The 18312-nt window shown below is 37.5% G+C and overlaps 1 protein-coding gene across 2 annotated transcripts in view; it reads left to right on the top strand.

The window, feature by feature from the left end:
- The window catches only part of LOC124170731 (transketolase), a 38067-nt gene extending 21986 nt beyond the window's left edge, over positions 1-16081 (top strand). For both annotated transcript variants that reach the window (XM_046549628.1, XM_046549629.1), the window contains exons 8-11: positions 3148-3274; positions 4783-4922; positions 5606-5837; positions 15791-16081. In XM_046549628.1, the coding sequence (XP_046405584.1) occupies positions 3148-3274; positions 4783-4922; positions 5606-5837; positions 15791-15966 (675 nt within the window). In that variant the 3' untranslated portion in view covers positions 15967-16081. The remainder of the gene's footprint in view (positions 1-3147; positions 3275-4782; positions 4923-5605; positions 5838-15790) is intronic.
- The last annotated feature ends 2231 nt before the right edge of the window (positions 16082-18312 follow it).

The following is an 18312-nucleotide window of genomic DNA, read 5'->3' as shown; positions in this document are numbered from 1 at the left end:
AATGTGTGGCCCTCCTCCTTCATCTCCCGGATACACATCAATTCCTGATTTTTCAACTTATAGATTTGGTTTCTTTGGACAGATTTTGTCATTATCTTATTTTTCCCATCATTTGTATTATGAGGGAATGGAGTATAGTACGTTGCATACGGATGGCAAGAGTTGTCATTTTTTTCCCGAACGTTACGGATGGATGACGAAGATTCTCGTCATTTAGGCGCGTCAACCTAAACAATTTTAAAGCGTACAATATGTATTCGTTAGTACGTTTTCAGTTGTTGTTCATTATTCATAATGAATTGATGCATCATAACGTTTGATTGGATAAAGTTATATTCTAAACATTAGCTTTTTAACCATGTTTAAATCAAAGGCATTACGTCCTAATAGGCACATCTCCCAGAATCGGCATTCCTGGGAATTTAAATACCCCAGTACTCATCGTGTTAAAAAATTCAAAGTGTAATTAGTCTTGCCTTCCTCCGTTTCTCATTCTGGAGAATGTAACCTTTTGGGCTGAGCACTTGGCTACTGATCAGATGGTGAGATATTTGGACACCCCCAATAAAAACATTGTGGATGCAAGCTTCCCCCTAACCCTGTGTGTGAAATCCATAAGCTTGTGGCACTGCTGTATTCTTCGGAATCAACTTAAATGTTGAAGCACGCTACAAGTAATTCAAGTGCTACTGCTGCCTGATGCAGATTCTTTTTTGTCTTTACTGCTTTCGGTGTAAATTTGCCTTTCCAGGAAGTTAATTCTGTAAGTTTCCCACCAGGAAATTTGGTCCTAGTTTTCTCCCACTCATGCTCTATTAACTGGTCTTTTCCCGTACATTTAGTGGAATTATCTTGACAAACTTGGAATGAGCAGTGCATACAATCTCTGTCCTTTTCCAAATTATCCAGTATTTTTTCATGTTTTAACTATCATTTTTTCAAAAAAGATTCATTCCATGCTCGGCTATGAAAGAATGTTTTTCATGCATTTCAGTAATGATATATTTTCAACTTTACATGACAGGATAAAGAATGTAATGATTACTGATAGTAATAATTAGTTAAGCTATCATTTTAAAAATAAAACAAACTATTTGTTGAGTGGAATGCATAATGACTCTACTCATGTGCCATTAACATGTACCGTATTCAATTAATGAATATGTGTTAGGGTGAGTGACAGGTATTGGTAGCTATGCTGGTAAAGATATTTCTCGGAACAGGAAGAGCAGAAATGTTCAGTAGTGGAGTGTTGTTATTAAAAGGACTTTGAGATTCACTTATAAAATGAATAATTTATCATACTTAGCTGAAGATTTATGTGAAAATAGTGATGGAACAGTGCACTTCAGACCAGCAGTCAACCCCTGCACAAAGCTTTTATATTCCCTTTTACTCTCAATGCTGTTGGCCCCTGAAGGCTGTCAATGAAGTTCACTTTCAGAAGTGGGCACTGGGAAAAGGAAATTAGTCTCCCTTAATGTAATTTGTATTGCACTACTGGCAAGGAAAATATGGCCTCCCTGTTTTTTGACTTGAAAAATAAAGTTTATAGAGCTACCCCATTTTGTATTCCTGGAATCTATTCTTTTATATACTGCAGCAGTTATACTTTGGGGTCAGTGAATCATTGACTGCAACAGGGTAGTTACCTGCATCAAAGAAAACGAAAGGCATTGATTGCGATTCGTTACCCACCATTAGTGTATTCATAATATACAAATTATTTGGTTTTAGAAAATCCCAGTTCAGACGAATAGCAATGGTCTATTTTAACAGCATTTGAAAAAGCCCAGATTGGCACCCATGTGATGACACTCCACGTGACGTCACAGGGACCTAGTTTCTATACGAGTGGATAGGAGTTTTACATCGTCTGAGATTACCAATGCATGCATGAGGCACAGAGCTCAGGGAAACATCTCTTAATAATCACCTATTAAAATTGCCTAAGGTTGGAAAGTTTTCTTCATTTGATAGGGTATTAATAATCCTTATTTAAGCCAAGCCCAGCAGGGTATTCTGCTACCTGCTAGTAGCCTGTATTGTATCAGCGCTCAAAGCCTCGCCCCAAGGTCACCTCACACGGCGACAGCGGGAACCAGAATGTCGTCTCATGGGGTTTTCCCAGCATTCATACTTAGCCGTCGCGTTTTCGCATGCTTGAAAATTTTCACTTTTCATTTTATCGCGAAAAACAGATATGGTCATTTAATTATCTAAAAGTGTGAAATGCATACTCCGGGAGTAATAATATTTCGATTTAGGCAATAAGAAAATAACAGGAAACCACCCTATTCTTGATTTTGCTTCTCTTATTTAACTCTAACCTGAAGTCTCTATACTCAATCACCACCTTTCAATCTGCTGGTTCAAAATATGATATTTAACGTGAAGCACTGTCTAAGTTCTGGTAAGAAGTTCTTGACTTGTTTTGGCTTCAATGAATTCTTCTTCTCCCTTGCATTATCATTCTCGATATGCTGCGAGCGTACAATACCTACAACAATGAACCTCGGCATTGGCGTAACATGATGCAAAAAGTTTGGTCTGTGCAGTGGTCTGTTAAGCCATCACTCCATGGTTCAGTTCCTGTTCTGGGGTTCTCTTTTCCTCTGGCAATTAATGGTTATACCCCTAATTAATATTCATGTTTTGCTCTCTTGGTGGTTAAAGAAACATCTCTACTTCATTGAAATAAATTCCTGAATAATTTAAAAGTTTTCCATTGTCTCACATAGTGTTATTTTTCTTGAAGTTTCTTTTACTTAATGTATAGTATTATGAAGTTACCTGCGTGCTGTAGAGTGTTACAAAGTGTTATATTTCTTGAAGAATAAGTGATCATAAATGACTGAAATGTTATCTGATATCAAAAGGTGCACAATCGAGTTCTCTTACTCTCTAGAATTTTCAACGTGGAGGTAAAGCAGTAGTTTTACCATAAAAGTTTTCTGTACCAATTTATCATTCATAGTTCTAATCACAATGATACCTATTTATGAAAGACTTAAAGTTCTTTCCTATAACTCAACTTTTGAAGTGTTAAATATCTCTGTAGATACATAATTTTAAGTAAATGACATACTTTCATAATCTTTGAATGCTAGATATTAGAATTATTGATGAAAATAATCTTTTTGGCAGATTCGAATGGGTGCCATATCGCAAACAAATGCCAACTTTGTGGGATCACACTGTGGTGTAAGTATTGGAGAAGATGGCCCCAGCCAAATGGCATTGGAAGACCTGGCAATGTTCCGTACGATACCTGGTGAGCAACCCTAGTTTACTATTGTTACATTTGTATGAAAACAGCCCATATGCATTTTTTAATTTTTTTTTTAAATTTTGGGTGTTCCCTTCTATCGCGTCAATAGAAGAGAACACTTGAAATTAAAAATTGGTTTTCTTTATTTAAAACCAAAAAGATATGAATGAAAAGCACACAGGCCAATTTACAGAACTAAAATTCAATTTTTAACCGAGGTAAGTAGCTTTAAAAGTCAGCTTGGGGCTTCGGCCATGCCCATGAGGCAATATGTATTTCTATTGGATGACACTTTGTGACGTTTGAACATCATGAGTGTCACGTGAGAAATGCTTGAAGAAGCTGTAAAGGCATTGGGTTTGTGGAAATAGTGGCCGGCAGTGTATCATCAAGCTGAAACAAAACATTAATTTTGTTTTGGATTATTCCTGAATGTATTGACATTATCAACGGAGGCGCAAGACATTTTTTTGTCTCAAAATTAATCATTTCATTGTAATGAAAGTTTTACAAGATGCAATGTTATGGTTTTGAGCAAGACAGTAACACCACGGTAATTATCGTGGATGATATAATTTGTGAACATACCATCAAAAAATCCTTTGTTTATTACTGCCTACTAGCTTCGGAATATGAATTAAAAAATAAAAGAACAAATCATCACAATCCATATCTTTCCCCTACTATCTGTTTTCATGCTCATTGAATGGAGAAAATTCGGGGCTCTCTGTTTCTTTCAGGATTGGCATTTATATTTCATGTGCACGGTATTATTTGAGCAGAGGCTTCGCTTTGGTCAACCTAAGTTCCTGGTAATTCTTCAAGTCAGTTTTGTACAATAACAAATAAGTGTCATCAAAATGGAAGAATAACTCTGAGACGGGGATATTTATATGAAAATATCCATAAGGTCCCTTATATTTACGTCAGTGTTACACGTACAATAACTTTCAAAAGTATCATGACAAAGTTTGTGGCACCACTTCTTCTTCTCAAGGAAACTTAGTATTCTTTACTCCTTTTTTTGCTGTGCTCCAACAACATTCGGCTTTTGAGTGAATATAATATATGCCCTCAAAAGGATAAATTATTTTATAACTGCAAATTTATTCCCCTTCTATTAATGTAGAATGTAATGATTATTTTGTATTCATTTACTGCACACTTGCACTGGTTTTCACCCTTAGTTTTTATTATACTTATTATAAATATGTATCTCAATTTGGTGACTGCAGAGGCCTAGTGGCCAACGCTTCAAGCTAGCTTTAGACTTTAAACAAAGACTCCAAGTAATTAATTATTCATTTGGATTTATATTTCAAATGTCATAAACTGCCTTGAAATATCAAGCTAGATAGTTGACTTGATTTCAGTGCTTCTTGGAATGCTTCTCTTTTCCATGTGCAAGTGGTGTAGGTTTTTGTGAAATTAAATCAAGGAATGACCATGGAATATCCCTTTTGATGAAATGGGATTCAAACTTAATTATTTTTTAATTTAATCTCTTTTAGGAAGTACTGTATTTTATCCAAGTGATGCTGTTAGCTGTGAAAATGCTGTTCAGATTGCTGCCAATACCAAGGGAATTTGTTTTATTAGAACATCACGTCCTAATACACCAGTAATTTACAAGAATGAAGAAGTTTTTGAGGTGAGTCCGTAATAGATATTACCTGAAGAGCCCCAGTAAATTAATTATTATATCCATGATGAAGGAACACAAATGGTAATTTCCACACTTTTTTATTCCAAAACTCAAACGATCCAGGTTTCAATAGATTGTGTCATTTTCAATGTTTTGAAACCTGGTTGGTGGTTAAGGTTTGGAATTAAAAAGTGTGAAAATTATCATTTGTTTTTTTTTCATCATGGATGTATGGAACTTCCACCAAATCAAGCCAGAAACAATTTTACAGGTTAATTTTTTTATTTTTGTCCTTATTCAGATTCTTAATTCTTTAAATCTTACTTGCATTGTATGGCCAACCTCTTCCATACTGCTCGGCAGAGCATTTACTATAGTGAGAGTTGCTCATATGACTTGTCACAGTGAGTTGCTCCTCCCCTTCACAATCTCCTCATGCTCATTTGTTTGGAGAGCCATAAATTGTAAATCATTTAACCCTACCTCTATGCTTTCCAAAGAAATACAGGAAACAATGCATTGTATTTTCTTGTTAGTATCTAAACCTTGTCTTGTAACAGTAAAGAGAAGGGAATATTGTTTTCAAGCTTGATGTGAACTGCTTAGCATTATGTTTGCACTCCGAACGGGCACATTAATTTGAATGTTTGAATGTGTGAAGTCACTCTTGTATGTAATACTTTTTACAGGTTGGAAAGGCCAAAATAGTGGTGCAACATCCAAAGGATAAAATGTTGCTGATAGGTGCTGGTGTCACCCTGCATGAAGCTATGAAAGCCGCTGCCACATTAGCTGAAAGTGGAATCAACGTGAGAGTCATGGATTTATTCACCATCAAACCAATTGATGCCGAGGCCATCCGCAAGAATGCAAGAGAGTGTGAAGGGAGAGTGTTGACAATTGAGGACCACTATCCAGAAGGTAAATGGGTGTTATATTAGCTTACGTCAGGGTGTGCATAGGCGCCGACTCCATGGGGCTTGAGGGGGCCCGAGCCCCCTCAAAAATCCGTAATGGGTGTGAGGAAAAAATGTGCCAGGCTTGTCGATTTTCCCCGGAGTGTCCAGATATCGACATTCGAGTTATAAGGGTTATAATGTTGATCATATGACTCTTCTAAAATGCTTAAAAAACTTAAAACTCACTACTTAGAAAATTTCCCGGGGCAAGTCCCCGGTTTGGGCCCCCCCAATATTTTTTGCAAGTCGGCGTCCCTGAGGGTGTGGCAATGCTTCCATGGATAGATGGAATTTAACCCCCCTGTTAGTGGTTGAGATATGGATTGTAGACAAATTTGCCTTTCCATTATGTACTGCATATTAGGGACTGGAAAAGGTGTCTCTTATTGTATCTGCTCTGTGTAGGAGGGTAAACATCGGCTGTTCATTCTCCTTGGTAGATAATGATCTCATGTGAAATGGGTATGTGCATTAACTCATTGAATACACTGGTCCACTTCAAAAGTATGGGAGGATGCATTTGATGGGTTTATACCCCAAAAGTTAGGTTCTTTGCCCTCTAAAGGTGGAGTTGAGCAGATGTCAGTCTACGTATATGATTTTCTCTTGAAGTCTAAAATTTCCTTTGTATTTTCAAATGCTTTTGGATCAATGAAATCTAATTTTGATTATGATATTTTCATGTAAAATTTTACTTTTATAAACCCACTATTCATTTTTAACAATTTTTATTTAACTTCACATTGCTTGTCTGATCCCCCAACATTGCAAGCCTAAACAGCTCTTAAATACACACCATCAAGTTGGGAGTTAGGAATAATAACTTATTCTTGTGGGGAATTTATGAAATTCATTTTTTTCACCATCAAAATTTGACTGATATTAGAACTGTGACTGTTAGGTTTCAAGTAGAGATGCACAAATAGTATCTGTGAATACTCAAATAATAGGAAGTACAGTGGAACCTCGTTAAAGCGAGTACGGGCTATAGCGACACCCCCGCTTTTACGAGAGATAGTCGATGCACCGTCAACTGACCCTATAATAAGCGTGTTGAAAAATTCGTTTTTACGAGACCCTTTCGGCGTTGGCTCTCGCCATAGCGAGGGTTTCACTGCCGGAAGACTTTCATCAAGACTCCTTAACCTCTGTAACTGCTAGCGATCTGTTGGAAATGAAGTTAATGGAGTGCTCAGTCTCAAATTTATGTGGTAAACTGTCGTTCAATAAATATAATGATTGACGAAACAATGCTTTGCATGATTTTTATTCAGTGCGGCGCTTATAAATTGTTTGAATAGTTAGTCGTTATTTGAGTAAGAATATTTAGTGATGCAAAAAAACATCGCCTTTCGTCTGGATTTATGCTTACGTTTATCGGATAGATGTTTATCTGTCGCCGCACCACTCCTGTTCCTGTGTATCTGTTCGCAACAGGTATATTGGCTATTATTTGCTTCACCTCCGGTAAAGCGACAATTCGCTATAGCGAGTGTTTATTAGTGCACCGTGGGGTGTCGTTATATCGAGGTTGCATTGTATTTGATATTTGAGATCACGAATAATTATGCTAAAAGTATGATCCCGAATACTTTGAATTTAGTGCCATACACTGTCGCACGTACGTCGTTGGTAGTTGACTTTTAAAATCATATAGGACTCTAGTTGTTTAGTGCATGCAGTGCCATTTTTGGCAAGTTGACGAACTACATCAAATTTGCGGATAAGAGTGGTGAAAATATATCATTTGACTTGGGGAACTGCAAATGATCGGGGGAAAAAAATCTGAAAATCCCTGGTGTCCCCATGAAACCCCTCAAAAATAAAAATGAGGGAAATAGACTTGTGGGGTACCTTCCATTACACATTCTGCTGCTGCTCCCAAACTGTTCCACTCATCGGGAAGATCATCACGAATTCGAAGACTGCAAGGATGCAGGCTTCCCCTGACGTAAATTTTGATTCTTTATGCCGAACGGAGGCTCCACATTGACGCTTAAAATTTGACAAAGGATCGAAATTTTCATAATAATAATAATAAAAACGGCATATGCGTGGGCCCCTGGCTGAATACATCAATACACCAACATTTAAAAAATTATTTTCACCTCTCCTCATTCTAAGATCATCCTGGATGAACCCAGAAGATGGAACTCCCTTTTTTAAATGATAAGGCATATTCTGGAACATAAGCAAGCAATAACATTAGCTGCCTCTAATGTGAGTTTTAATGTAGACATAACTCCAACACAGTGCGAAGCTATCAAGCCATTGATTGATGTTCTGGATGTTTTTAAAGGAGCTACATTTCTTGCTAGTCGAAGTGCAGTCACAGTTTTAGTTATCTCCCTTTTGAATAGCATTATTAATTTCCTAGAAACTAAGAAGTTTTCGCATAGTCATACAAGGTTTCGTCGATGATTTGATGTTTTCCAGTAAAAGTTGGTATGAATTTCTAGAAAAAGAACAATAGGGTAGTTTCCTTCATCAAAGAAAACGATAGGCATTGATTGCGATTCGTTGCCCACCATTAGTGTATTCATAATACACAAATTATTTGGTTTTTGAAATACCGTTTTAAACGAATGGCAAGGGTCAAATTTTATCCTCATTTGAAAAAGGCCAGATTGGCGCCCATGCGATCCGCTCCGCGTGACGTCACAGGGACCTAGTTTCTACACGAGAGGATAGGAGTTATACATCGTCTGAGGTTACCAATGCATGCATGAGGCACAGAGCTCAGGGAAACATGTCTTAATAATCACCTATTAAAACTGGCTAAGGTCGGAAAGTTTTCTTCGCTTGATAAGGTATTAATAAACCTTTTTTAAGCCATGCGCTACCAGACAGGAAGGTACTCAGCTATCCGCTAGCATCCTGCGTCCTATCAGCGCTCAGAGCCTCGATCAAGGTCACTTCACAAGGAGAGAGGGGGAACCAGAAATGCGGCGCACGGACTTTCCTACTTACGCGTCGCGTTTTTGCGCGCTTGAAATTTTTCACTTTTCATTTAATCGCGAAAAATAGATATCGTCATTTAAAAATCTAAAAGCGCGAAATACGTACTCCAGGAGTAATAATCTTTCGATTTAGGCAATAAAAAATAATAGGAAACCACCCTATTATTCACTTTTGCCACAATTCTTTATGTATGATTCAAAATCAGTGATTTCCAAGATTCAAATACAGTTGAGATGATAAAAAATAAATTAGCTTAGGAGATGACAAGTCTGTCTAAATAAAGTCACCCAACAAAAACAGATACCTTAGGAGAAGTGCAACCGAAAATAGCTGATGTAAAGCAACAGCAATCAATGTGAGGTATTTATTCAAAATAAAAAAGTAGATTTTTAAAATGTATTTGACATATACTTTTTTATTTGTTCATTCATTAAGTGAAGTAGAATAATAACGTTTAATATGCTTTGCACAGTTCTAGTATTCGAGGTATTCGAAATTCGAGATATTCGAGCTATGATTTAATATTCAAATTGAAAATTATAGTTTGAGATATCTGCTATTCGACCCATTTCTAGTTTCAAGGATACTTTGTTGCTCTTCTTTACTTTGAGTTTACCACAGGATTGGTTCGCTTAACTTGCTCTGCAGTGTAATGATAACATGACAGAAGGTGAACCATTTTCTGGTGTTTTCCTGACATTGAATCTATGAAGGCTATTTGGGTTCCTTACCAAGTGATTGGTGTCATATTTGCGGGAATTTAAAAATTAGTTATTTGTTTCATCTTCAGAGCTGATGATGTGCCAGTGTAATTTAAAGTTATTGACTTGTCAGTCCAGGGCATCAGTTTCTTTCTGATTGGCCAGTTGTATCCCACATATCGGCTGATTTGATCCTGTGGAAGCCAACACCAACCATCAGATTGGCCAACTAGTTGCAGCTGACCAGACTGAAGCCAGGACTTGATGCCTAATACTGACTCAAATTACATATACCGTATATCTCCGAATATAGTCCCCCCCCGAATATAGTCCCCCCCCCCCAATTTTGAGACCTCAGTTTTGGGAAAAATTTTAAAATGTAAAGGAAGGCAATTTTTCTGTGGTTAGCAAGTTAAGATTCTAGATTCGATAAAAACTATTATTTTCTGTGAAGATTAAGAACAAATCTGTTCACATATTTTCCATCACAACAAAATAACTATACCTAAAACATGTTGTGATCCATTGCATGTATCAGTAATTTATAGTTCCTTAACCAGATGTAATGAAGAAATGAGAAATTTTTTTAAGTATCCAAGGCTATTGTATTTTTTAAACCTTCACAAATTATTAATATTTTTGATTTCCAAATGACTACAGACAATGTCAATATATAAGCTTTAACTTAAAGCCCATACACAGTATTGCATTTGGCCCTGAAACTTCCTTAGATCCAGTGTAACACACCCATCAAGTCATCACAAATCCAAGTGACCTGAAGAATTTAGGAAATCTAAATAAAATTGTGTTAAATAAATTATAAATATTATAAAAATATTGCTATCAAATGCCTGCTAAGCAAAACAATTAAACTACAGGACTTACAAATATCAAAGTAATAAAATTAAGAAATAAACTTTTTCCAACAAACATTAAAACTGAAAAAAAATTATATAAATTTTCAATGCCTCGTCGCGAATCATTGCATAAGTTACACAAAGAGCTTCTGCTCTGCATTTGCGCACAAATTCGACGATATTTTCCTCTAATTCTTTGAATCTGCCGCATCGAGACCCCCGAAATGACTTCCGCGATGTATTAGCGCTTTGCTAGCGCTGTAAATACTATGATTTACGGCGTATTCTGCAACGGCTATTTTTAAATTGGCATCGAAACTCCGTCTTTGAAGGCCTCTAATCTGCGGCAGGATTGATCCTCATCTTTCTACTTGATCCATCACCTCACTGTTGAACGTAAAATTATTTTTAATAAAGAAAATATCGCGGAAATAATTGCAAAACGTTATGCGACGTAATTTATCGATCCTATTTACCCTGACGAATTGAAGATATTCCTCAATAAATTGATTACACTTTCGATGCTGAGTCGCTGTATTTCGATCAAATGCAGTAATGCCGGCGCTTCTGGTTTAAAGTCGTCGATTATTGCGCCTTTTCAGAAACAAATGCATCACCTATTGCGCATTCTTGTTCTGTGAAGGCGGTGGTTGTAAACACGAACCGCATGGACGTATAGTAGCTACGGACGCAATGAAATGCTAAATCGTCACGAAAGGTTCACTTTATCTGTTTATTTTTCGCAATTATTTAAATCGTGTAGTTATTAAATGAGCGACGGGTACATATACTATTGATTCAATTCTAGTGTTCGATTAATGTAATGATAGTGTGTGTTTAGTTTTCATTTTAATTATTTACTGTTTTGCGTCATTAAGTGATCAGTGTCGATTGAATTATTCTAACAATACTTTTCCAAGAAAAATTAGCGGCTACCCGATGGATTCCGTGAAAACGCATATTCGATATGCTATTTGAATCGGAATAATCGTATCTGTACAACATTTGTGGTAAAAATTGTCTTAATTTCCGGTAAAACGTGGCAGTATTTACTAATATCTCCGATTATAATCCTCATAAATATACTCAAATAGAAAGACTACGAGAACATTAGCCATTATGCCGTTATTTATTACTTTATGGTCACCTTTAGTATGCTAAATTGGATTACACTCGATTATAGTCCCCCCCCCTTACTTTTCCGTGGCCATTTTTGGAAAAAAAGGGGGGACTATATTCGGAGATATACGGTACATTTCATTTTGTGGACATCATCAGTAAGGATGAAAAACGAATTTATGCCTGCAACTGTGACACTGATTGCCTGGCAAGAAACCAGAATTCGCTTCAGTTGTCAAATGCATTTTAACTCAGTAAAGTCTTGATAAGATAATGAATGAGACAACTATAATTTGTCCTTGTAATGCCTATATTGTATTTAACTTTTCAATGTAATACATAATCATCACAGCTGCACAGCATTGAAGCTGCAAGGATGTGGGTATAGCATCGAAACAAGTTGGTGTATGTTGTGTGGAAAATCACTATGCAAGCTTTATTATTGTGTGACCCCCTAAAATTTCACTTATTGGTTATCTTTTTCATTTATAGTATGTCATCTTAGTAAAACTAATTTGTTACTAGAAATTTTTTTACATAAAACATCTGCATGTTAGATAAAACAAGGTGTAGTAAAATATATTCCTCCTATTCAAAATGATATTGGCAGTAACTATGTTGTATCAGTAAATGCAGTTTTTGCTAATCAACTCATTCTTAAATTCATGTAAAGTGATATTAATGAAGGTCATAAAAATTTATCATTGTCTTGAGGGAGCTTCATGGTGCACTAAGCTTCATGGTGGTATCTAGTTTTAATTTCCACATCGATTGCCCTGTTCAAAGAGGATTGTAAAAATAGGCTAATCTAAAAAAAACCTGCATTATGAGAGTTCTTATTAAATTGTTTAATTATCTACAATTAATCAAGTCAAAAGGAGATGCATGAAACTTAAATTTTTTCCACTCATGGTCCAAGGGCTGTATATACTACTATACGTACAAACTTCGCTCTTTGTGGTGTAAAGTATTGCAAATATGGAAATAACTGTAGACATTCATTTTTAAATTTTAAACACTAATGCCCATTAATCCTTTCCTTTGGGCTACAACCTTGTCTTGGGGGAAAGGCTCACGTGTTTCTATGACCTCTAGCTGGTAGGGTTAATTCCCAATTATTCCCGGTAGGGCCAACCATGCCAGATAGGTCGAAGGGTAGGAGTCAGATGAAAGGTAGTCCATGTGATGGTGTCATATAAAAAACACTGTTGGAATGGAAGTGGGAAACCCTACCAACTATCTCTTCCCTGAAAACACGGAGTTTGAACAAATGAGCTCAGATGGAATTGTGGGACCCTTGGTGGGTGCATAGGTGGCAATGAGGTTGGCAAGGTCCTCGGGGCTCTAATCATGCGAAATCTGCAACTTGTGATACTGCGACCAGGGGCATTCTAGCCAGATCGGCTGGTCGGCAATCACAGAGGACCCCGAACATAGGAGGTCCCCTACAGTGCTTGCCTTTATCATGAAGCGTATATTAAAGGTGTAATAAAAAAAGACTTATTACTTGAACAAAAGTTTTTTTGCAATTAGAAAATAATACATTTTCATTACTTTATTTTAGAGATGTGCGAATAGTATCCGCGAATACTCGAATACCTCGAATACTAGAAAGTATTCGATATTCGAGATTTCGAATAGTTATGCGAAAAGTACCACCTCGAATACTTTGAATTTCGCGTCATACATTGTCGCACGCACGTCGTTGGTAGTTGACTCGGAAAAATTTAGAGAACTGTAGTCATTTAGTGCTCGCAGCGCCGTTTTACGCAAGTTGACGAATTACATCAAATTCGTGGATTTTAGCGGTGAAAAGAGTTCGACGAGGGGAACCGAAAATGGTCGGGTGAAAAAATCCGAAAATCCCCGATTCCCCCCACCAGGAGAACCTCAGTGCCATGGGATAGCAACCTTAGGGCATTTCCCACGATCCGCTATCCCCCTCCATTCAGCACTCGCCTCACCCACTCTGACGCTTTCCTCTTCTCCGAAATCAAACAAAAGGTCCCAGCTCGCGCAGGGATCGCATTACGAAGACCCTTGCTTCGAAAAAAATATTGAGTTACGAGAACAATAAAAACGTGTTTCACGCCCTCCCCCCTTTTCTCGCCCACTGACCTTTTTCTAGCTACCTGCTTCGAAGTTCCCCATTTCTGGAGGTCAACTGCTGTGTGAGTACCGTGGGATACTTACATTAGCGCATTTCCCAAGATACGGTATCCCTCTCCATTCAGCACTAGCCCCTCCTCTGAGGCTTTCCTCTTCTTCGAAATAAAAAAAGGCCACAGCTCGCCCAGGTATCATATTACGAAGACCTTAGCTTCGAAAAAATACCAAGTTACTCGAGAACAATAGAAACGTGCTTCGGGCCCTCCTTTTTTCCCCCACTGACCTTTTTTTTCCTACCAGCTTGGAAGTTCCCCATTTCTGTGGAGGTCAACCGCTGCATGAGTCATCTATTAGCACAAAAGGTGTCTAAAAATGACTTTCGTCAATTTTTGTTACACCTTTATTGAATTGAAATATTAGTAATGTGCGCGAAATTTCAAAAAGAGCAAGTCCAAACACGACGTATTTCTGAGTTTATTTAAGCATTTACGCAAAGAAATAAATGTCAAAATACGACTGAGACTTAGCATTCTGGCGAAACTCGATATGAGCAGCAGAGCTTCTCTGAAGTTGATGCGGTATTTTTTTCCGAAAACATATATCAAGTTACAATTTATGAGTGGTGCTATAAATCTTTATTGTTACAGTCCCACACTAAGGGATATTTTCTCAGAATATTTGGTTTCTCCCTGATAGCTATTCCAATTCATCTTCTTATTTCGTGAGAACTCCCAAAGATGGACTGAAAATAATTGAAGAAAATCCGGTGGAAAAGAGCTTGTATTTTGCAAAATGCCTCAGATTGTCAGCTGGTACTTGGCAGCAGGAGTGGGGGTAAAGCGATGTTTGTTGAATTAATTATATGCCCAATTGTTTCCATAAAATTAAAATATTCATTAATCAGCTAAATTCCTGTTCGAATCATTTAAAGGAAATCAAAATTACTCCCCAAAATCTTGTGTTGCCTGCTGCATAGGCAACCAAGTCAAACATTCCAGCATTCATCATTTAGTATTCGAAATTCGAGGTATTCGAATATTCGAGCAATGATTTAATATTCGAATTCGATATTCGAAATCGAGAAATCTGCTATTCGACCCATCTCTACTTTATTTACAACATGCTAACAGGGAGAGGTCACATACCTCGCTCCACCTTTTTCAATGCCATATTTTTTATGGCATTTCGAATGGTGAACACATCTCTGAACTGGTAGTGGTTCCATTGAATGGGCCTTAGTTTGGATGTAATTAATTAATATTCATGCAGTACTTTTAACAGGCCTTATATAATTCCAAAATAGTGCATCTATACAGATGGGTCAATTGGTGTAGTGGGAAGTGTCGTCTGCTCTCACCCAGGGATCCTAGCTTGGCATAGCTTATGCTTGCTGCAATTAAAATGAATGAAATACTTATTGCCGTATGATCAAAATGAAGACTAAAAAATGTACGACCATCAGGAAGACCCGATCCATGGACCCCTGGGTGAGATTTGACGATGCTAACCACTGCACCTACTAACCCATCTGTAAGAGCTGCGCTATTTTGGAATTTAATGGGGCTTGTCAAAAGTACTGCATGAAAGTTAATTAATTACAGCCAAACTAAGGCCCATTCAATGGAACCACCATTGAACCACCATTCCGAATGCCATAAAAAAAATTTCTCCCATGGCTATGCTTGCTGCAATTAAAATTAATAAAATACTAGTTGCCGTATGATCGAAATGAAGACCACAAAATATACGTACTACCGTGACATATTTTTCTTAAAAATTGCTATTTTGTAACTTTCATACAGCTTTTAAAATCAGTTTCAGAGCATGAAATTTCCTAAGATTTTCCTGGATAGGATCCCCGAATTCCTTGGCAAGAAGGGCCCCATCATTAGGTCTAGCAGAGGGCCCCCAATCACCCCTGACTGAGACTCTCGTATTACTTGTTGAGCAATTCTGATAGCTTGGTCTTAGAACTGGGGTATCAGGATTGCTTAATGTAAAATATGATGCAATTTCAGCAGTGATTTATATTCAGGATATGTACCAAATTGTGAATTGGTCATGACAATCCTGAAAATAGTGACTTTCACCCTTTTTAAGCTGGATCGTACTCTCTGTCAGTATAGCAGCCCAAGTATCTGTTGCTAAATGTCTTTCCCTTCTTGCAGGAGGTATTGGGGAAGCTGTGCTGTCTGCGATTGCTGAGGAGCAGTTTGTAATTATGAGAAAGTTGGCTGTTCGGGATCTCCCACGCTCTGGTCCCCCTGATGTACTTATGGAGAAGTTTGGAATAAGTGCTAAATGCATTGTGGAGGCCGTTAATGGATTTCTTCAACCTGCCTGAAGAAATTGACCCAAGAGCATAGTTAATTATTGCACATTACTGAGCAAAGCATTTAAATTTCAACATTCCTTGATTATCTGTTTTTGTGGTGAATAAATGGCTTTGGGACAGCTCATTGACTGTTTTTTTGTATTTTTGTTTCTAAATATTTCATGTGTATCAATGAAGAAGACGATAGCCTATGACATAATTTAGGTCCCTCAATTTGATTAAAATTACCAATTGAAAGCAGATGGAAAAATGCGCAGCCAGCAAGCAATTCTCATTTGGTGGAGTATGTGATTTTGCCCATAGATGTGCCATGTACTGCGTAACAAACCCCTCTACCCCTCCATAACACCCTAGCGGAGGGTGTATGTTAATTTTGGCTGCAGGGTAACAGCATTCTTTAAACTTTTAAGTATATTTTGTTGTTATGTAATTGTTCTCTTGATGTGTTCGGTAATTGGGGCTAACTGTGATCCAGTTCTGTATGTACTATGTGCATGATGGATTGAGTTCGATGTTTGAGGATTGTGTTCAATGTATTTAGTTCCAGTTGGTAATTCTGTTGAAAATCTAATGAGTAGTTCATTCTCTGTCATAACTAAGGAGAAACAAAACTGACATGAAACTCATTTCCACACATTTCAGTGGGTGGGAAGAGATGATGGGACACAGGCTGATCTTATATGCCATTTACCTCTGTGATTAGGTATGGGAATCCATAATAATAATAATAATTTGTCTTTATTATACAAGCGAATTTAGGACAGAGTTGTCCTCTCTTACAATTAACTTGTTAGACATTCATAAACATCCATGCCCTGGATGGTAGTCAAGCCACCCAGGCGGGATTCGAACCCGCGACCTCTAGGTTGGCAGTCGGGGACTTTACCCCGGCGCCACCGAGGCCGGCAAAAGGTGTAAGGGAGAAGTCTTAGTAGGGGAATTAAATTTCTTATCCTGCATGATAAAATAAATTTACAGAGGAATATTTGGAAAATAATTATTCCATAGGAAACTATTTTTTTCTATAGGAAGATCTGATACCTGTATATTGTTTGTGACTGCATTGATTTTTTCCTTCATATTTTCAAGGCAGGTTTTTGGTATGAACAATAACCTTAGAACGTCATAATCAATTGTCATGTCTGGGAATGACAGTTCCAATTTTTCAACATCGATAAGGTGTTATCAGGTTGCCATGCTTCTGATATTTCTAGTAGTTCATTTAAGGATAGGAATAGGTCTTAAATAGGAAAATCCACAGGAAAGTTATTAATTTGAATGCATTTAATGGAGGACATGAACTACTATGTAATCCCTTTGTGGAATTTAACTTATCTAAAATGAATCTGAAACTCCATACAATGAGAGCCTTCAATCAATGTTCACTGACAATGGCATCAGCAGCAACAGCAAAGATGGAAGTTTCCCAAGGGGAATGGGATAAAGAAAGCAAAAATCTCCCTTATCAGTTGGTATGATCTGAATACGTAATTTAAACTATGAAAATATTATGTAATGAGTTTCAGAGGTTTGAATATTTGAAAAATTCAGTTTATTAGAGGCCTCCCCTCAATTAACTGAATGTTGTTGAAGGCATATCTGGTGAGGCTCTCTAGTTGCAGACATCCGTCCAGCCCTGTAAATGATAGATGACTTGACCATAGCAATGTTGCCAACAATAGAGAGCCTGACCCACCTGCAACCCTGACAGTTTATCACCATCTTCTTTTTAATTTCTTATTTTTCTACAATTAACTGAACAGCTGGAAGTTGGTGCCAAAAATTTGTTGAAATTGTCATCTCTCTCCCTGTAAACTCAACAATTGTTTCAGTGTACAATTTGCATGTCAGGAGTCAAGGGTGCTTTTATTTTAAGCAAGGATTCATGAGGAATGATGATGAAGTACACATTCTCTAGAGTAATATTTGTATCAATCTTTCCACTTAAACGTTTTTTTGCTGTCGGGTACTACCACATTGCCAGAGTTAATGCAATGTGAGCGCACATGTGTACCATAAAGTGGAGGGTGTATGGGGGACCCCATTGTCAAGGAGGCTGGTGGGGCCCTCGCCTGCTAAACTCGGGGTCAGGGGTTTGAGTGTTCCCTGTGCAGGTTGCCTCCATCCAGGGCATAGAGTCGGTGATAGTCTGATGTGGGTACCTAGTTGGTTAGTTACCACTAGTGGAAAAGACCTTACTGTGCTGTATTCATGATGGTGGAGATAAATGGGGCATGCCCGGAAGGGTTACCTGTATCTTTTAAAACTTCCATCAATAATGCATATCATAAATTCACATGATTCTTGCTAGCAGCCGTGAACTCAAGCACTTCTTATTACTTAAATTTCGAATCA

The sequence above is a fragment of the Ischnura elegans genome, chromosome X, assembly GCF_921293095.1.
Source record: "Ischnura elegans chromosome X, ioIscEleg1.1, whole genome shotgun sequence".
Lineage (NCBI taxonomy): Eukaryota > Metazoa > Arthropoda > Insecta > Odonata > Coenagrionidae > Ischnura > Ischnura elegans.
The sequence above is the reverse complement of the archived record's forward strand: the minus strand, read 5'-3'. Positions and strand labels throughout refer to the sequence as shown.